Source organism: Serinus canaria, chromosome 5, assembly GCF_022539315.1.
Source record: "Serinus canaria isolate serCan28SL12 chromosome 5, serCan2020, whole genome shotgun sequence".
Lineage (NCBI taxonomy): Eukaryota > Metazoa > Chordata > Aves > Passeriformes > Fringillidae > Serinus > Serinus canaria.
The window spans coordinates 55,496,663-55,518,269 of NC_066319.1; the positions used below are offsets into that span (position 1 = coordinate 55,496,663).

Consider the following 21,607-nt stretch of genomic DNA (forward strand, 5'->3'; position numbering starts at 1 on the left):
TAACTTGTAAAGATTTTTGAACTGGAAATTCAGGAATGCTGTTTCCCATGCTTCACTGTGTGCAGCAGGTACTTCATTAATTTAGTTTTGGTGATTTACTGTTTGCAGCATTATTCATGCTGTAATGACTCCTGATTTCTTAGTGGTTATTGCTGTGGACTGCAGTACATCAGCTGCAGATGCTGAAGCTCTAAATTAAATAAAGCTTTTACTCAAATTGACACTTCCAGCTTTAAGAGTGAGAATATTTTATCTGACATGATGTTTATGAGACCTAATGCTTTCTCTGATCATTTTTAATATGGTTTGGAGGTGGAAAAGTTGCTAATCTCTTTAAGACAGTGGTAAAAGCACAGAGTCAACAGCTCTGGCACTCAGAGTGATTTCCCAGTGATGGTAATTAGCACTGCACTGTGCTTGCCTTGCAGCAGCAGATTCAGTTCTTTCCTGATGCACTGGCCGTGTGTCAGTGTTGGTATTGTGTCTAGACTTCAGGCTGACTAACCTCACTAATGTACAGTTGAGAGAAAAATAATAAATGCTTCATGCCACGTTGGCTCTTTACACTTAGTGGCCTGTTTGGGCACCTTCTTTAAACCTCTGATTGCCAGGTTTTCTTTCTTGTAAATGAAAAAAAAAGGACTATTTTACAATTTATATACAAGGCACTTCAGCAGTTATGCAAGCACCCTGTTCTAGGATCAAGAGTTCTGGAATACACATCTGATACAGTGGCCTAGTGCTGAGCTTGGGCTTTTGGGGACCAGTCTTCTGTAAGGGACCTCAATGTCACCCCAACCTGTCTATGCTGGTGTAAGGAGATCAGATGCTGAAGCAAAAATAAAAATGGTACCCTCCCAACAAAAACCTGTACAGCCTGAGGAATCTGATAAATCTTCCTTCTCAATAAATTGCCCCTCCCAAAAGGCAGTAAGCAGCAGCTCTGAGCTGCTTTATAATGCATGCCTTTTGCATTCAGGAATCTCACACGTGGGAGGGTTGACTGATGTTCTTGGGAAAATCCAGCAGGAAGGCAATGGCTCCAGCTTGGCTCCACTGTTTTGCCTCTGTACAAGTACAGAAAAAACTGAGCATGCACTGGGTGAACTGTGCACTTTTGGGTGTTCCCTCTGCTACCTCTCAGGTGGAAGGAAGGCTCCTGCTTTGGTGCCCAGCTTGATCTTTCAGCTTCAGAAAGGAATCTGGAATTCTTGCCACTAACAAAATGGCCAGTAAAAAAAAAATCAAATTTCAGTATGTACATCCCTAACAGGCCTGTTCAGGTAGTGAGGATGACCAGGAAAACAGAAATAACACGTTTGCAGTCTGTTTTCCTACTTGAATGTGCCTAGAACATCTACTCAGCTTCTTAGGGGCAGCTTCAGGAAACTGAGGCTGAGGAAGAGCCCTCAATGCATGACCCAGGTTTTTGCTTTCAACAGGATCCAATATGAAATCCCAACCTGGCACCCTGAGCAGGTATGAGAAGCTGTGAGCGCTGTTACCAACAGCAACATTATTAAAATTAAGGCTTGCTGTAGCAAAGGGATGAAAGACACAGCTCTGTTACTGCAGGATGAGGGAAGTTGGCTTAGATTATGTGAAGTCAGGCACTGCTAACTCTGAGCTGACCTCTAAAAATGGTGTCCTTACCCAACAACTTGACTTTGCAATCAGAAGTTCTTTTTATTGTACTATGTAATTAGAGTATATAATTTAATCAGCCCTTGATTTTGGTTTATTAAATGCTTATTCAGCACTGAGTGGCAATTAAGCATTGAAGTGCCTTCAGTGAATCCCAAAACCTGATTATCATCAGTCATAATAAATTTGCCTCACTTGTACATTTTGTCAAGTTCTGCAGATAGAACTGCCAAAAAATGCCGGAGGGAGGTTTGCAAGCTCCTCCCTCCCCCTTATCCCCAGCAGAGGAGAACTGACAAGTGAAACCAATGAGGTGTACCTTTTGAAGATGTTAAAAATAAACCCATTTCTCCAGCAATTCACATTAACTTCTGCTACTTCAGCTGCAGGAATCTGCTGATGGAGTTGTGTTCACTGATCCCTGGAATGTAACACTTTGTCTCTATGCACATCAGCTAATTACAAATCGTTAGACTGAAAAAGTTGCAAGCCCTAAAGTACACTGCCACAAAAATAACCTTGGCATATTAGGTAGATGCAAACACACAAGAAAAAAAAAGGAAAGAAAATTCTTATTCCAGACAATTTGCTGGTTTGAGTTCTTGACCTCTGGCCTAGAGTACATGACAATGAAACTCAGATTTGTTTAGACTTCGGTTTCTTTTAAGGTGGGGATCTTAAAGATTCTTTTCTCAAAATACCTTTTATGTCTGTAAAGTATCTGTCAAGAGTTACAAGTGATCTCTAGAGCATCTGCCCTGCAATTCCTGTGGTAAACTTCACAGCTGCATCTCGACCCATGGTACCCTGTGACTTAGCAGCATTGGTGTGCTATCCAAAAAATGATATTTTCAGTTAATACAGCTGCACTCGTCTGGGACTGCTGGGCACCAAACCCTTGGCTGTAATCTGTGGCTTTCCACTTGATCCTGCAGCTGTTTCTACCACGTGAACAATGAACAGAAGGTATTGATGAATTTGTGGCAACTGTCCTGGGAAACCCAGATGAAAAACTACCAGCTGAAAATGTTATTGTAGCACTGACATTTGCAATACAGTCTTATAGTGCATATTGTGATCTCAGTGAAATCATCTGCCTCCTGTTTGGAAATCTTCAGAACGAATCTCACCAGTGTGAGCAGGCTTTAGTTCTGGGTGACAGCTCTGGCAGGACGAGGCTTCAGAATGAGGAAAAGGTATTTACTATGAAAACATGAGTGTGTCATTGGGGTCTTTGTGCTTTGATGTATCTAGATATTTTTCTATGTTCACTGCACTGTGAAAATGTCAACCAAATAACCGTTAAGGAGCAAAAATAAACAAAAAAGGGGCACTTTTTCATGGCAGTTCGGTGAGCTGTGCATCTGTGGCTCCTCAGGAATGCAAGTACCTGGTTCTAATAACCTACTCAAAATGTTGCAGAGCTATCCACACAAAAGGGTAATCTCTGCTCACAGACAGATAACTGCATTGGTAGAATATAAATGCATGCATTATTTATAAGTAGAAACAGTAAAAATAACAGTTATACTGGAGTGTGTAGAATTAAAATACTGCACCGGCTAGTGACAGACAAATGAAATTGTCAGTATTTTGAAGACTTTTGATTGATTTTTCTCCTTTAAGGTGGCATTAGACTGAACTACAAGGTGTGTTTTTTATAATACTCTATAGTCGTTGTTCATGTAACTTGACCAAGTCATTGGGTTTAGCTAAAGCCCTTTTTATCTTACTAGAACAATACAAAGCTCAAAATCTTAGATTGCCATTTTTAAAAATGGAAGCGCGAACTAAGCTAATGAAAATATTTCTATGTTTAAAAAAGTCCTGAAATTATTTATTTGTCCCTGATATTGGTAATATTACATAATTTATCAGAAAATACTATATATGTGATTTTAACTGCTATGAAATAAAGGTACAAATTATTTTCCTCACTGAATAACATCCTCCAAGGTTATGGATTAATGCTACTCATCAGTATTGAACAGTAAATTCAGAGTAAAACAAGGAATTTTTAATTAAGAAACTTGGGACCATATTAAATAAAACATTAAAAGAAGCGAATGTTACTTATGCCATCTTCCTTTTCATAGCCTGGATGCGTTAACCTAGTAATTGGCAAATAAAAAGAGGAGAAAAATACTCTGGAAGTTTAACTGAAAAAAAAATAAAAAGAATCTGGGAAAATCTAATTAACCTTCTTGTCCTTTTTCCTGTTTGGGTCCCTCTTAGGAAATAATCCTCCAGGTGTTCCTGCTCTCCTGGAGGACGCAGCTCCGTGTGTCACCCCAGAGCCATTCCTGTTTCCCGTACCCGTTCCCTCGCGGGGCGCTCCAACCCCGCCATGGCCGAGCACAGCCGCGCCCGCGCCCTGGGGCGGGGCTTCCCTGCGCCAGCCAATCACAACGCGCCGATTGCCGGCCTGCCCCGCCCCTCCGCCTTTGCACCAATCCTCTTCCTGTGCGTCGTTTCCTTCCCCGCCTCCATAAACGGAAGATGGCGGCCGCTGCAGCCAATGGGGCGGCGGGGGCGGGGCTGGCGGGGTCCCCGCGGCGCGCACGCGGCGGTGGCCGGGACAGCTCTGAGGGACCGGGACCGGGACACGGCCGGGACAAAGAACACCGGCAGGGACAGGGACCCGGGACACGGCCGGGATAAGGATCGGGATAAGAAACACCGGTAGGACAGTGCCTGGGACACGGCCGGAGTAAGGAATACCGGCAGGGATGGGACCCGGGACACGGCCGGCATAAGGAATACTGGCAGGAGCAGGGATAAGGATCGGGTTAAAGAACACCGGCAGGGACAGGGACAAGGATCGGGGTAAGGAATACCGGCAGGGACAGGGATAAGGAGCACTGGCAGGAACTGGGATAAGGGCCGGGGTAAGTAAACACCGGCAGGGACAGGGACAGAGATAAGGATCGGGGTTAGGAGCACCGGCAGGGAAAAGGATAAGGCTCCGGTAAGGAATTCCGACAGGGACAGGGATAAGGATCGGGATAAGGAGCACCGGCAGGGATACGCTGCCCAGGGCAGTGGTGGAGTCACCGTCCCCTGGAAGTGTCCAAAGCCGCGTGGATGCGGTGCTTGGGGACACGGTTTGGTGGCGGCCTTGGCAGTGCTGGGTTAGTGTCCGGACTGGATCATAAATGTCTTTTTCAGCCCTAATGATTTGTGATTTAATGAAATATATGGATTAGGAAGTTGTGCTGGTAAGCACCAGTTGACCTCAACCAGGTTTGGTGCAGATGGAATCTTTATTAATGATGGTGACAGTGAAACAACAAAAAAAAACCCACACCCAAACAAATCTGGAAAATGTCAGAAGAAGAAATGAAAGTTGCAGTTTGTTTTTTTTTTTTTTTTTTGTTTGGTAATTTTACTCCTTTGGGGAGAAAAAGAAAACAAACTTTTCTATGGTTTTGAATATAAAAGTAGTTACAGAAACTACTGCCAAAGCTGTGATATACATGTCCTAAACTTTTATTTTATATAATGAACAGGTGTCCTTCAGTATGCTGTGTTGCAGAATTATCTTTTCCTACAAGATACAGGGAGTTGAATTGTCAATTCTCTGTTATGTTACTGGCCCATATTGGTTATAATCCTATAATTCTAAATTCATTTTTCCTGGATGTGTGTTACATATTTGAAAGGATGCAGAAACACAAGCTTTTTTCTTAGTATGCTGGTTTTTAGGTCTGTAAGAACTTTGTTCACAGAACTAAGTTATGCTAATGCCTTTTATTTCCTCATATTTTCAGTGGGTTTCCTGTTTGAGAGAATAATCAGATTCAGTGAAGTGTGTGTGCAGAGCAGCTCCTGAAGATAATTGTTCCTGTCAGCAGAGAGATTGAACAGGTTTGTGTTCATGTAAATCATAGAATGATTTGGGTTGAAAGGGACCTTAAATCACCTCATTCCAACCCCCTGCCATGGGCAGGGACACCTTCCACCAGGTTGCTCTGAGCCCCATCCAGCCTGGCCTTGAACATTCCCAGGGATGGGGCAGCCACAGGTGCTCTGGGCAGCCTGTGCCAGGGCCTCAGCAGCATCACAGGGATGAATATCTTCCTGCCCTCTGTCAGTTTAAATCCATTCTCCCTTGTCCTGTCACTCCAGACTCTGGTAAATAATCTCTCCATCTTTCTTGCAGGTACTGGAAGGCTGCAGTTATGTCACCCCAAAGCCTTCTCTTTTCCAGGCTGAACAATCCCAATTCTCTCAACCTTTCAAGATGAATTTTTTTCAAATGTGTTTTTTCTTTCAGTACATCCTTTTTGCAGGGCAGCCCTGGGGTCTGGTCTGTACCTGACTGTGTGGGAGGTCTCCTGAGAGACCAGATGGTTGTTGCCTGTTGGCAGCATTTTCCAGCTTTGTTGTGCTTTTTACTGGAAGTATAAAAAATAATTGTATTTCCAAGCTTTTCTGGGGAAAAAAAAAAACAAAAAAACCAAAAACCAACAAAAGAGCAAAACAGAAGGAAATCAGCACTACCAAGCTGCTCAGCTGTGTTGATACCAAGCTGCCTCTGCAGACAATCTAAAACTTGGGGTTATTTGGTGAGGGAAAAAATTTTTTTATGGGACTCAGCTTCTCCTCTGTGAGGACAAGCCCATTAGTGGCTTTCAAACCAGACATTAAAAGGAAGCATTAAGAATTGTGAGTCAGGGTCTTGGCAAGGTCTTGGAGTGTGCTTTTGCACTCTAGAGCAGTTCAGGTGCAAGATGGGCAATGGAGGATACAAGAAAAGCAGAAAAAGAATATATTGCCCAATCCCTTGTGGGGTTAGGAAATTCAACCTCAAACATGGCTTTGCCCTCCTCAGGGACCTTCCCCCTGACCCACCACCCACTTCTCCCTCATTCCTTTCCCTTTTCATGTCCCTGAAACTGTCCCCTTTCCTTCAAAAGAGGAGTTAAACACAAAAGAGTTACATAAATTCTTGCTGGTTCATTTTCCTCTCTTATTTCCAAAATTAGTTTTAAAGTAAAATGATTATTTTGCTGTATTGTTTATAGCCTTTCTTGCAATTGCTTTATTTCTTCAGCAAAAACTTAATTTTTTTGTATTTTTACCCAATTAACAACTTTTAACTTGCATCTCTCTGCAGCTCACCATCTGAGCTCATACTCTCACCATACTGAGACCTTTTTTCCCCTGCCTCTTATTTCAAGGCAAAACTGTTCTCATTAAAAATAAGGTACAAAAGTGCTGTACAATTGGTGAGAAGACAGCCCAGCATTTAGTTAGAATTGACAAGCTGGAATTGTCTGCTGGCAGTACCTGGAATAGGAAGCTTCAGGTATTGTTCACTTTTCAGTAATTTGAGGATCTTTTCATAATAACAATTTGTGCATCTTTGTTGCTATGGGAATGAGTGGGAGAGCTGGAATTAAGTGTTATTACTCCTTTGTGCAATCAGAAGGGACAAGCAGCTGTGAAAGCAAAATTTCTTGTTTAGAAACATACAGCTCTTACTGGCAATTCTGACTTCAGTTTTTATGCAGTTCATGAAGGAGTTTTTTGAGGTAAGAGGATTTTATTTTAGTTTATTCAATGTCTGCCAGGATATCTAAGGAAATACATGACTCAGTTTTGAAAGGGAGAAAAACATATATAAAAATTTAATTCTAGTGGTTTCATGTCTTGGGCAACTATTACTTTGCATGTGCATTGAACACTTCTGCTTCAGGAATGTTTGTGAGAGATAGATATGAATGGAGAGATTGAAAGAGGAAGATTTTTGTAGCTGCTGGTTTGGTTTGCTGATCCCTCTTCCCTAGGAAATTTGAATGATGGGTGTTTCTGGACTCAGCACTTGCTGGATGCTACAAGAGCAAATGCACACAAGTCAGTCATTCCCTGTGTTTATGTGTGCCTTGCATGGACATAGGAGCTGCATCTGGCACTGTTTTCAAGTCTGAATGATCCAGATCTGTGGATTAAAGTCACCAAATGAGACTCTAAAAAAGAACGTGTGTATTGTTAACCTCTGATGGTTCACAAAGAAAAGTTGTGCCATAGCTGAATTTGGTTGGTTTTTTTTTTCTCCTGTTTTTCCTGCTAGGCAGTTCTGTGCTGTGATTTTTGATTAACGGTCTGATTTGAGGAACGGAGGCTTTAAAAAGAAGAAAAAGGTACTGGGGCTTTATTAACGCCCGCGTTAATTATTATTGGGTCGGGTAAATCGCGGAGCTGCTGGGGCGGGCACTGGCGACACCCGGTGGCCGAGAGCGGAATGACAGCCGCAGGGCTCTGTCCCGATCTTTGGGCTTTCCCACCCAAACCCTTGGCTCCAGGCCTGGCTGTGTGGAGGGGCTGTCCCCGATCTTTGGGCTTTCCCACCCAAACCCTTGGCTCCAGGCCTGGCTGTGTGGAGGGGCTGTCCCCGATCTTTGGGCTTTCCCACCCAAACCCTTGGCTCCAGGCCTGGCTGTGTGGAGGGGCTCGCTCTGCTCCTTGGGCTGCTGTCCCCGCAGTTCCTGCAGCGTGGAGAGGAGGCCACTTTAAGCTGGAAGCTGCGTGCTCTCTGTGCACACACATGCCCTTTTACTAAATTCCTAATGCTGCTCTTGGAGCTATGGACTGAGCAAAAAATGTGTCCTGCTGTTGTCTGGTATCTTCCAGAAAGGAATCGTGAGCCAGCTTATCTCAGAGTTGCTTGTTTCTCAGTCTGCCTTCCTATTTGGGTTCTTTGCTGTGCAAGGTCAGTGGTGGGTGCCAGGCTGGCGGGGTTATAAAAGCAGATGAAGGCAGTTCAAGTTTTTACCCCCACTGTTATAACTAGGAAGTGTTTTGCAAGATAAACTTTATGATTTCTGCTCCATATTTTATTTATGGTCAGTTTATGCTTTTAAACTCTTGTGCCAGTATTGTTCTTGAGTAGCTCCCCTCCCTCCCCAGCATTTATTCCTTTGATGTATTTGTAGATAGTAATTGTATCCCCTTCAGTCTCTGTCTTTGCCAAGCTACACAAGGCAAAGCATCCAGCTACTTCTTGTGAAATAAACAGTCCATTACCTGCATCATCTCACCCTTCCTTCTCTGCACTTGATTATGGCTTAGTTATCAAGACATTGGCCTCTGCAAAGGGCACTGCTGGGAGCCTGCTATGACCCTGTGAAATGTGGGTTTACTTAAGCATTGAGAACAAACATGGCTTGAGAGCAGGGTTATTAAAATGCAAAAAGCTCTTGACTTTGCCTTTTATTCATGCATTATTTTGGGGCAGGAGGCTGCTGAAGATGTTGGAAAGGTGTTTGTGGATCTCAGAAAAGTAAGTTTCCACCTAGGTCTTCAGGGTTCGTGGGTCCTAAGAAAAACATGGAGTTCTGGTTTTGCCAGCAAGGATTGTCTGTGCTGCTGCATACAACAGATCTCTTGGTCAGAAAATCTGGAATATCAATACCTGCACACTTTCTCCTTTGTCGTTCCCTTTCATGATTTTATTGCTTGTGACTGAGTCCTAAATCACTTAAAGAGTGAAAAAACAGTTGAATGTGACCTTCCAGGGGAGTATGGAAAATCACTGTGCATTTGAGTGTCGTGAAAAGTAAAAGCTGTTTGGTTTTTGGTTTTTTTTAATCTTCTGTGGCATTGGTGAAGCTGCTGCTGGAGTTCCATTATGGTTCAGGAGTAGTAAGCACTGTCTAAAGGCTCCTGAAAACAAAGAGCTGAATAGAGTGCCTTGCATGGCTTCAGTGTCCACATCCTCGATGCCTTAGCATCTTTTGTGGAGACTCAAAAGTAAATTCTCCTGATCAGGATGAAGGCAACATAACTCTGAAACCCTTTATTTCAGCCTCTTCCATCTTCCTGTTGTCACTTAGATGACATCTTTTCCTTTTGTCTGCTACAAAGCATTAAAAATTGAGCTTAGGGCATGATAAAGATTCAGCAGAGCCTCCAGCTGTCAGACTGTGCACAAAGAGCATGTTTTGGAAACTGATAGTCTGTGAACTGTCAGGGGCACACAGGGATCTCAGGTTTCTCTTGTTGCTTTGAAACTGGAGAGGGTCTGACAAATTACCTTGACGTGGGGATGTTCTGGAGTAGTTAAATATAAAAAAAAAATGGATATTGTGGGATGTGACTGGCAAAGACACCTTAGTGATCTGCAAGTTCTGGGGTAGCAGATGAGGATAATGAGAAGTCATTTTCCCTGCTTAGGCTTGGCAGATGTTTGTGCCTGTGCAACACATCTGGAACTGCAGAGAATTGCTTGGGCAGTGATGTTGGAGTTGGGCTAAGAATTACCAAGCACACAAATGTTGTTTGTCTTGTATTCCCCTACATCTGCATTGGAGGGGAATCTTTTCACCTGCTCAGTAGTGATTGATTTAAGCTTGGGTTGTTAAGAAAAGAGTCCTGGAAACATAATAGTTTGTGTTTTGAAGAATGAGCTCTGATAATGAAGTGTACTTAAGGTAAATTACTGTTGTGAAAGAATTTCTGAAGTATTCCAGTAAATAAAACATTGACTTTATGTCATTGTAGGTATTTTGGCACCAGTGTGTGGTAGTAGAAGCTCTTTTTCCAATTACAGCAGTTTCTTTATATCCTTTTATTATGGTTGCTGCTAAATTCAGGCTGAAATTTCCCAGGCTTCCTGTGGTGTAGAAATAAATTATTTGGAAGAATTTCAGCAAGTTTTATTAATCTTTTGGAAGACTTCTTACTTACTTCCAGGTTTCTTCTCTATGAGGATGCTGGTAATAAGAGTGTCTAAATTGAAGGAAATAAATGGTGTTGTTTCAGAGTTACTAAATTATTCATGCAGCTGTGTAAGTATTTTTTTTCCTTTCACCTTTCTCTGTAGGGTGGATCATTGGTGTTGCCTGTTCATGTGGTGTTTTGTTCATCTCAAAATGGCCCTGAAAATCTTCACTCTTGGAGTCCTTTCTTGTAATCCCAACCTTGAAAGGGCATCAGAGCACTTTGTGATTGTGGAATTTGCAGGTGCACCACGGTGTCACAGTGACTTTGGCATTGTATCTTGTAGTGTAGACATTCAGAGCAAGGCTTCTTGTGTGAAAGTGTGCTGCTGGCTGTGCTTACTAAAGTTTGTGTGCACAAGGATTGTGAATTGGGCAAACTCTGTCCTTGTTTCACTGATTGGGAAAGTGAGGAGTGAATGTTGGCCCTTGCTGGGAATTGCTCAGCAAGCTGTTCTGCCACAGTCAGGGCTGGGAAGTGTTTGTAGGCCAGGCTCTTGTTCAAATTCACTTAGATAAATACTTTATTTCTGTCTGATTTGAGATGACCATATCAGTGCTCAGCTCTAGTGCCAAATAAGACAGCAAAGCTGTTGGACCCCTTCACAAAGCAAAATGCTGCTTGTGAGCATGAACCTCCTCTGAGCTGCTCGTGGCTGCTGTGTTGAAGTGTGAATGGGTCAAAACTTAATGCTACATGCAGGTGACCATGGTAGCTCCATGTTTGATTTCCAGCAGCTGTGGCTGTCTGTTGTTTGAGAGGCTGATGAGTCCTGGATCTTCTTTCCCATGTTTGTGGTTACAAGGAGCCGTCTCGGTGTGATGTGTTCGGTGGGAGGTGCTCACAGGAGAAAGGAAATGACTTCTCTGTGGTGCCTGTGGTCTGATGAGATAAGCACAAGTGCAGCAGGCTGAGACTTGGATTCTCTTCAAGGTTTGCAGCAGACTGGCAGGATAGCTGTGGTTCCATCACAGGCAGCAGGCACAAGCCTCATCTTTGACCCCCATGTCTCAGTGCAGAAGCCAGAGCCCAGCACTAGGGCAGTTTCCCTGTTCTCCAGAATCCACCTGAGGATGCAGCATTTGTTGTTCATCTGTTCAGAGGCTTCTGAGAGTGCAATTTAGGCATAGATGAGCTTTCAGAGTGTTTTTAAATACAGTATTCTTTGCCAGAAAAAAAAAAAAAAGAAGAAAACATAATATATAGAATTTAGAATACAAATAGCCCAATTGCAGTATCTCTTTCTGTAATTTTCCCTTTGTCTGGGAATCTTTCAGACCTGCCTTTATAAAATAGGATTGCTTCTGCTGCAGCTTGATCTGAGAATAGCCACGAGAGCAAAATAGAGCATCTCTTATCCTCTTATTACTCCTTTATTGGATGACCACCTCACCCACACCTGGGTGCAGTCACATTCTCTACCTGGTGAGGTCACTACAAGGAAAGTTCAGGGACAGCTTCCTTTGTGGCTCCTCTGTTGGTAGGTCTGTGTCACAGGCATGGAATTGGATGAAAAAAGATTGAAAAAGGGATATTCTCAAATGTGTTTGAATTATTGGTTTATACAGTTTCTAAGAGTATTTAGAAACTAAGTTTCCCATGTTTATGTCAGGGTCTTCTAAATTGTTCTAGAGAAGGTAGGTTAGCAATCTGAGCATCATATTTTAATAAATTTGCCTTTATTTTGATGCCAAAAATTATAATTTAGCACTTTTATTGTTTTGTATAGTGCTTTCTAGCTTATTTGAGTTTTTTAATTGTACATTGGATTATACTACACTTTTTCAGTTGGTCATCTGATATGCTCTTTGGTTCATGTATTTCTGTCAATAGGCTTTCAATTACTCAAGCTTGAATGTTAATTCATTGTGCTTGGGACCTGAAGGCATTCCTAAATGTTCTAGATCTCTGTAAATCTCCACCATCTTTTCCAGTGTTGCATGCAAAATCAAATCATTCTAGTTTGAATGCAGAATCTTATACCAAAAAAAAAAAAAAACCCTGAAAGTTTTCTTTTGATGAAAATAGTCATTGTATGGTTTTTGTGATATATGCATTTAAAGCCATGCTTGATCCAGTTCAGAAGTTGTTTTTACATTCTCTCTCTATGGATGTCCAATATAATATTCAAAAGAGGTTTTGTTTCTGTATTTTTGTGAACACTTGCTTATGTCCCCAAAAGATGAGTTCAGAACATTTGTAGTTTCCATTATTTTTTTTTTTAAATTATTGAATTCCAAAGCACTGAGCACCTGGGCCTTTTTCCCTTTATTCTCTCCTACCTCTGACTCTTACTTTTTCCCTCCAACCAATGCTGTTTAAGGCCATTTCCTTGGTTTTCTCTCCCACCTACAGCTCCTCTCTCCATTGCTAAACAGGATTGTACCCCAAACTCAGTCCTGGTGGGAGGGCACGAATTGATTTCATGAAAGGCAAGTAGCTTGGTAGACCTAATTTTTTTTATTTTGCCTTAGACTTTGTGCTTTATCTTTTTCCTCCTTTCTATTCTACTGATACAATTTTCTCTGTACTGCAAATGAAGAATTACATGGAGCTTCTTTCTGCCTGTGCCTTACATTTGGAAGCAAGCTGTAGCTGATTGGAGAGGATGAAATAATTCTCTTGGCAGTTACATCTTGTCTCTGCACTTTAGCGTAGCCTCTCATGCATTTTATTCCCTTCCTGCCTGATGACTAAATGCTCTTTGCCTTCAGCAGGCTTTGTGGGAATGCTGGAAATACCCCTTGTCCCTCTGCTTGGGTGAAACAACAAACCCAGCTATGGGAGAGTGCGTGCTGGAGAAACTGAGCGCTCCTGAGGGCTGGTTTGTGCTTCCTCTCTGTGCTCAGATCATTTGCTGGAGAGTGGTGCCAGTCAGGAGAGGTCTCTGCAGGCTGCTGCACTGGAGAGGTGCAGCCCTGGTGTGTTCTGTCCTGCACTGGAAAACTACAGCCCTGGTGTGTTCTGTCCTGCACTGGGGCAGTGCAGCAGTGATGTGTTCTGTCCTGCACTGGGGCAGTGCAGCTCTGATGTGTTCTGTCCTGCACTGGGGCAGTGCAGCTCTGATGTGTTCTGTCCTGCACTGGGGCAGTGCAGCTCTGATGTGTTCTGTCCTGCACTGGGGCAGTGCAGCTCTGATGTGTTCTGTCCTGCACTGGGGCAGTGCAGCAGGGATGTGTTCTGTCCTGCAGTGGGCAGTGCAGCAGGGATGTGTTCTGTCCTGCACTGGGCTGCAGCGGATGTGTCTCCTGCATGGGCATGCAGCTCTGATGGTCTGTCCTGCAGGGCAGTGCAGCAGTGTTCTGCCTCAGTGGGCAGTGCAGCAGGGATGTGTTCTGTCCTGCAGTGGGGCAGTGCAGCAGGGATGTGTTCTCCCTGCCTTGGCAGCTCTGCTCCCAAATGCAAACCACATGTCCTGTGCATGCACGAGCTGCCTCCCGCTGCCCAGAGCTCTGGGCTTGTTCTCAGCTTGCTCTGGAACTTGTAATAATTGTGAAAATAAAAGGAGGGTCTGTTTGTATTGTTTATGGTAGGAAAGAACAGTGCAAGATTTCATCTGCTGCTGTTCAGATCCCTTGCTATTTTTGGTATTTGACCTCTGCAGAGAAGATTGTCAGAACTACAGGTCTTTTTCATTTTTATTACGTGTTTCTACCCTCCTACTCATAAGTTACTCTTATGTTAGTGATTAAATCTTTGAGAATGTGCCATTTTCCCCTGTATTTTTCAAAGAAAAATTTGTATTTCTATATATTTTTGAGCTAACATTCCCTTTTGGAAAGGAGAACTTGGCAGCATCTTCTGTACACCACTCAAAGGAAAAGGGAAATAACTTATGATTTGCTGGTTTATCTTTTGAAAAACGTTCTGGATTGAAGAGGGCTGATGAGCCTGTTGGCTTGAACTGAAGCTGCAGCATTTAGAATGCTGCACAAACAGCACAGCAGTAAGTGTTGGGACAATGTTAAGTTTAGTTTGTGCAGATAGGTCCTTGCTTTCATTCCTCCACCATTGGAAATGGCTGCCTTTAGCACAGCTGTTTGCTTCTAGTCTTGCTGTGTGGTTGTTTCCACACTCCCAACAGTGAAAAACACATAACAAAGGCATCTGAAAATCCTGTCCTGCCTCTTTGGCATCACTTCCACTTCGTGCCTTCTATTCTAAACATTGAGTTTATTTCTTTTTTAAAGGAGCCTTGTAGGATGCCCTGGAGGTCAAAATATTTTAGGTTATTTCAGAGAATGGTATTTATTCTGAGTTCCCAAGATGTAATGAGTTTTGAGTGTCCTTCCAGAGGCTTGTTGTTTCTGGTAGTTATGGTATCCAGGAGATGTGCAGGGGTTGCATGTAACTGTGTATTTAATTCATAGAACAGATCACCTGAGTGTAGTTCCAAGTCTGGATATAATAACATAGAAGTTTCAGGTTTAATTTATAAAAGGTGGCTTTTCCTGGCTTGGGGGCTGCAGGTGTGGATGCAGCTGAAAGATGAATTCCATGTAAGGAATGGTGATCCCTAAGGATGGGATTGCACCTCTGTGTCAAGCACAAGTGACTGGCCAGAGCCAGCCACCTTCAGCACCTTCAGGTGCTGGTGTGTCATCCCAGTGGTGGGGGGGGTTCCTGGCACCTTGACATCCCTTGCATTTTGTCACTGTTGAAACTACAGATCCAGACTGTGGTTGACTTTGCTGGAGAAATTGAAAAACCTGAATTTGATTAATTAACTCACAAATTTAATGAATTAACTCACATTCTGAGCAGAGGAGGATCCATGGGGAAAGAAGAGCTTTTGGCCAGTGCCCTCTGTGATTTTTTTCTGAGACTGGAGTAGTCCAAGAGCAAGCTGTTGGTACAAGTCTTTGTGTCAGAGAGTCTGTCATACAAACATGAGCAGTTCTCCTCTCTGATCACAACTGGCTTTTGTGCTATGTCCAGAACGTTTCAAAGACTCTGATGTTGCCAAAGGATTCTTTGGAAAACAGATACCTCTGTTGTTGAACTTAAGGAACTGAAAGTGCTTCAGTGCAGAGGACCATGTGCTCTGTAGGTGGCTGCAGTCCAGTGCTTAGTTATCTTCTATTGTGTTTGGAAGACCATTGTTTCCTATTTGTCTCATAAATTTAACACAGATCCTATTCCTGCCATTTAAACTTTCCCATCAAAATACAACAGTGACTTCCCTTTCTGAAAAGGAAGGGCTGGCAGCTACACCCTGAAGTTTGAGCATGAATTGTTTATATAACCTTCAATCACAATTTCATAAGAGTCTGAAGACTTTCTTGCTAAAGCAGACATTTTACTGCATTTTTAGCAAAAACCTGGCTGCCATCGAACACAAGTCTGAGTTGTTGCAGTGGAAATAGAATTGAACCTTCACCTTCCTGATGGTAGAAATTGCATTTCTGTCTGAAAACATGAACATCATTTTCTGGTCTTTCAGAATAGCTGTAGTTAAGTCATTCTAGGCAAAAGCTTATGAGTTGTGTTGAGCTAATTTTATTTCCCAGAAAATATTATTAAAACTGAATGAACCTCCTTTTGCAGACTCTGGCTTTTTACAACTTCTGGGTATTTGCAGAGTTCCCTCACCTTCCCCAGCAGTAAAAGCTGTGACATGAGTGTTGTAGAAACTGCTTATTGAAAGATACTCTCCATCATAGTCAGTAATATTTAAACAACTGCAGCTTGCCTTCCAAATGGATGACATTTGTCAGGAACATGTCTGTTTGAGTTTACTTGGCCTTTTGAGTAGACAAAGTCTGAATATTTAGAGCTTAAAATTCAGGTCAGCTTGGAAAACTATATTTTTCTTACAAGAAATTCACAGAGAGAACCAGATTTTTTTAGTAACCATAGCACTGCAGGAGAGCTGGATTACAAAAACTCCTTTCTCCACCCTCAAGCATGTGTGTTTGAAACTCCATTTAAATAGAAGCTTCCATTGTAATTCTTCAGTAAATTGAATTAAGCAGTTTTCCTAATCGATAATGTTAAAAATATTTTATTTCTTCAGCTAATATTATTAATTTGCATGGCTGTTTAACAGTTTTGTGTTTAAGCAGCGTAGCAAGCAGCGTTTGAGAGCAGTTGGCTTTATGTAATAGTTCTAGTAAAAGCTTGTTTCATTTGAGGACATACCCAGAAAAGTAAGGAAGGAACAAGTTCTGTGGGTAGGTTGTGCACAGGGTAATGCCAGAAAACACGTTGAACTTCTTTGCTTCAGAGGGGGAAGGAGTTTCCACAGGATGTCTGCATTTTATGGCAAAAATGACTGGTAGATGTGCTCTGAAAGGTTGCTTTGATGTAGAAGATTAACCTGGGGACCTCATTGTCAGGATATTACTGAGGCAAATCACTTAGTGAGATTATTTGTGACTTGGGAATTAAGTTTTTATGCGTGCCTGGTTAAGCTGTTTTTTAAGAATTTGCTGGTTTGTCACATGGTGTCGTGAATATTTGTGTACACCAAACCAGAGGAGGGAAAGCAAACCCCTGAAACCACAAACAATGCCAAGAAGGAAAAAAAAAAAAAGCAGAATGCAGCTTTGTCATAGCAACTTCTCCTTTGTTTTTGGTCTCTCATGGGCAATTAAAATAATTGCAACTAAAGCAAGTAATACATGGAAACTTGCACATTCCACCCCTAAAAATCCAGCCTGGAGAATTTGCAGAAAAATTGATGATAGAACAGCTGGAAAGGCATGAGAATATTTTCTCACATTCTGTGTCTGACTGATTTTTATTGCATTTCTCTTTGGATTTTTTTTTAAGGGTCATTTCATGCATATGGTACCTGGGATTGGCTGCTGGTCCAGACCTTAAGGAAATGCCAGTACCAGTGAGAAATCACTGGAGTGTTGACCCCTTAAAACCTGCTGTGAGTCCCTCAATGTTTGGGTTTTGACCCTTTTTAAACACAGAATAGTGGTCTCATTGAACCTGTGTTCTTGACAGAAGTGGATGACTGTAATAACATACCTACATCTTCCTTTAAAAAATGGTTGTAGTTTGTGAACCACTAAAACTATCGCAAATATCTCTTTAAAATGTAAATGCTGCTGTGCTTTTCCTGACTCTGAATTGATGGAGTCTTTACTGCAATTACAGAATAGAATTTTCTGTTGTGTTATAGAAAGGAAAAGTATGTTTTTCCTTTTTTTTAGGGCATATTTTCAAAGTGAATCTGTGAGAGAATCCAAAAGAATTTTGTTTCATTTTGGTTTTGCTGGGTAAAGTTTGCATTTGTGTGCATTGCTGAAATAGTTTGGGTTTCTAGAGGGGTTCAGTAGTGACAGAGAGGAATTGCCTCTGAAGGGAAGATTTTTATCAGCTGCACTAAAAGCCAGTGTTCTGTGGTTTTACAGGAGGCTCAGAAAACACTGAGGTGCTTAATTGCAGTGAATTCCACAGGTCATGTAGCCTGTTCAGGTGGTCCCTGATACGCTGGCAGGTGTTTCTGTGCGTCATTGGGCACCTAAATACTTGTAAAATTACCTCAGCAGGCCATTTCAGGCTGCAGTGCTGTGTAATTTTGGTCTTGTTCTCTGCCTGCCCTGTGCACATCCCTCGGCACAGAAGCTCACTGAAGGAGTCTCCTGCAGTTGCACTGATGCAGCTGTTTGTGGGCTGTGCTTCCTAGAGCAAACCTTACTCCTCCTCAGGTGGAGGGGGTGACTTCATTTTGTTTCCACTTGTGGAGAACATCGTGTTACTTTATAAAAATAATAAAGCAAATTTAGCTGAGTGATTTTCCCAGATAGACTGTTTAATCTGTTAAGGGGATTATCTGGTATAGTGCTTACAGACACAAGAGACTGAACTTCAGTCAGGGAGCCCTTCCCTGTCCTGTGCTCCTGTGAATGAAGTTGTGCTGGGGAGGACATCGGGATAATTAATTTTAGCTCCGTGCATCACCTCTGCACAAGATGCTTTTTTGTACTCGTTTTTAAAGCTAACACTGTTGAAGAATGTTGTAATTACAGCTCTCCTTGGCTTTTATTTGTTGCAGGTTGCTGGCGAGGCTGGGGAGATGACAACAGTGGAGAAGGTGGAGGAGCAGCTGGCGGGGCTGCGCATAGCCCGGCGCTGTGTGCCCAGCGAGGAACCCGCCTACCTGCTGGACATCCACACCTCCAGCACCTGCCCAGGCCGGCAGCAGCCGCTGGGTGGCCGTTTCCTGCTCCAATGAATCCCTCAGGGTGTACGACAGGGACACGCTGCGCTGCCTGCGCCAGTACGGCGGCCGCGGCGGGGTCCTGGCCGGGGTCAGGTTTGCACACACGTGTGACAGCCTGGTGTTCTCAGCCTGCAGCCGGGGCACCGTCAAGTGCTGGGACGTTCGCTCGGCCACGCAGGAGCCCGTGCAGGTGTTCACTGGTTATCCCTCCAACGTCTTCATCAGCTTCGACGTCAGCTGCAGCGACCTCATCGTTTGTGCCGGAACGGAGAAAGTTGAAAAGGACTCGTTTCTGGTGTTTTGGGATGCAAGAGGCATTACAGACTGTGTCAGCACCTCCAAAGAGCCCTTGGGAGTCTATTCTGAAAGTCACAATGATGACATCACCAAAATCTGTTTTCATCCTATCGAACCCAATTTGGTAGTGTCTGGCTCGACCGATGGCTTGGTGAATGTGTTTGACATCAACAAGGACAATGAAGATGATGCCTTGATATCCACTTGCAATTCAGATTCATCAGTGAGTTCTCTTGGCTGGTCTGGGGAAGGCTACAAACAGGTCTATTGCATGACACATGATGAGGGGTTCTGCTGGTGGGACATGGCTCAGCTGGACACCGAGGAGCCAATAACCCTGCTGCATGTTCTGGATGTCAGAGAGTCTGTGTGCACTGAAAACCACGGCCTGCATTACCTGGTGGGAGGCTTCTACCACGAGAAGGCAGGGAAACTCTTCCTGATTGGGGGAACCTCCACGGGAGACATCCACCTGATCAGTTGCAGCACTGATGGCCTGAGCCTGGTGGGGACCCTGTGTGGGGGACACTCGGCCACCGTCCGCTCCTTCTGCTGGAGCCCCACGGATGAGTCTCTGCTGACGGGTGGAGAGGATGCTCAGCTGTTGCTATGGAAACCCGGGGCTGTGGAAAGGTCCCTTACAAAGAAAGCATCTCTGAAGATCTCTTCTTCCGTGCAGAAGAGAGTGAGAGTTCACAACACCTCCCTCAAAAGCAGGAAAAAGTGAATTGCCTGAAGTGAGAATCTCTGCTGTGTAGAGCTCTCCTGGTATTTAATCTCTCTAGGCAATACTTGGCCGTGTTTTATTTGGAGGTTTTCTGTGGAAAGAACTGTGGTGCTTGAATTCCCCCTGGGAATGTATTTCAGTCATCAGAAGAATGCCTTTTATTTTTTTTTAAGTTGCTAATATTAATCAGACAAGAGTAAATGTTTGCTCCTGAATTCCTGAGCAACAGATGCTAAATCATATTATATAAAACTGTTTTTATGGTTATTTAATGTCTCAGACATTGTTTTAAATGTGTAATACAGGCCTATGGCTTGCAAAGTTTGTTACCTTCCCAATGATATTCCCCTGGCACATTTTAACAGCTTTTGTATTCCATGCTGTATTCTGCTCTCTTCACAGAAAACTTAATGAAATTGCTCAATTTAGTAAAAGATTTTATGTCACATCTTAATGCCTGAAGGAATTACTTCTTGATGAAACAGAAAATAAGTAGTTTTGCACTGTCACATCACTGGTTTAGAACAAGCTCATAAAGAAGCAGCTGATAGAGCCATCTTTTTCATAGCAGATATGAATGTATTCAACCAAACAGCAGCTAATTTGTATGAGAACTGTTTAACTGGTATTATTTCCTGCATGAAAATACCCAAGAATTTTGCAAGCAGCTTCATTCTCTCCTCCTAAGTGCACCTGGAAAACTGGGGAGATCTTTGGTGGGTTGGAGAAATTGATGGGTGTAATTACACCAGTGGTGCTTAAAATCCTAAGCCCTGATTTGAAAGAAACTGGTATCACATGCTCAGTGGGGATGCTGAAACCCAAAGACGAACATTGCCTTCAGAGTTATGGAGGAACAGACTGATATGAGGAGGCTTTACCAAAACCTTTTAGAGGTTGGCTAGGTCCTTTAAGAAAAGTTTCTCTTTGCAGAGAGGTTTATGCTTGGACATCTCCCCAGGAGAACTTTGTTTTATTATTCCACCAAATAGCCACTGAGTGGTGCAAAACCAGCCCTGTACTTGTAAAATGGGTGAGACTTCATGTTTATTCTGCTTTGCTGGCAGACTCCAACCTGTGCTCCTGGCTCTGCTCACACTCTCACCTCCAGCCTTCCCAGGAGCACTGCAGGCAAATGGTGCTGTTATTTAGGCTGTAGTTACTCATGTGCACTACAACTGAAACCAGCACCAGAGTATTTAAGAAATGCTCTCTTATAGATTAGCTGGCAAAGGATTTAAGAGGGGTTGGGTTTATTTTTTTTTTTTTTTTCCTTGAGGGTAGATGGGCAATTCTTTCAGAACAACTCCTGAACATGAGGTTTAGAAGGTTATCCTGGAGTTTAGAAACAGTTTCTGAGGTACAGAACATACTCTAGCGTGTGGTTACAGCTGTGCTGAAGATGCCTGAATCATCTGTGGAATTGAATCCTTTTCAGCCACAAGTATTGAGTTTCCACATGATTTTTCACAAACTGTTAATACCCTTTAGCCACAACTGTGAATCCATTGTTGGTTTGGGTTTGCCTGTTGGTGATAAGTAAGATGATTCACTTGTTTTTGTTACTGCTGGTTATTTAAAAGTGCAGCTTCCATTTGAAACTCACAGCTCTTTACACCTTTCTTTTGTCACTTTTGTTAAATTCACAGTTGTCCCCAACATCCTTATCTGTTGCTTTCCAGATTACATTGTGCTGTTTTGAGACGAGGTGGGCAGTGAGTGTCAGGGCTATGATGCACCTGGATCATGTGCCTCTCTCAAGATTTATTATCCCAGGTCACTGTTTTTTTGCTTGTTGTGTGACTGAGTGGACCAAGAGCAGCTTCAGACTCTGAAGTCACTGTAAAGCCCTCATGGGCCTGGCTTGGTTCAGTGCCAGATTGGGGGTGGGTGACTGAAGGATGATTCTGAGACTTATTTCATTGCAGGTACCCAGTGTATAACTTGCTTTTTAGGTGTTTATCCACTCTTTCCCCAGTTATCTTGACACATTGATTGGAGTGAAGTCGTTGGGTCTGTTTCATGCTTGATTTCTT

The 21,607-nt window shown here is 43.0% G+C and overlaps 1 protein-coding gene across 1 annotated transcript; it reads left to right on the plus strand.

Moving 5' to 3' along the window:
- The first annotated feature begins 4,178 nt into the window (after positions 1–4,178).
- WDR89 (WD repeat domain 89) lies at positions 4,179–20,116 on the plus strand. The gene is given in 4 exon segments (XM_018907125.3): positions 4,179–4,326; positions 5,415–5,511; positions 18,380–18,511; positions 18,513–20,116. Coding segments are annotated over 2 exon segments (1,170 nt in total). The 5' UTR covers positions 4,179–4,326; positions 5,415–5,511; positions 18,380–18,400; the 3' UTR covers positions 19,572–20,116.
- The last annotated feature ends 1,491 nt before the right edge of the window (positions 20,117–21,607 follow it).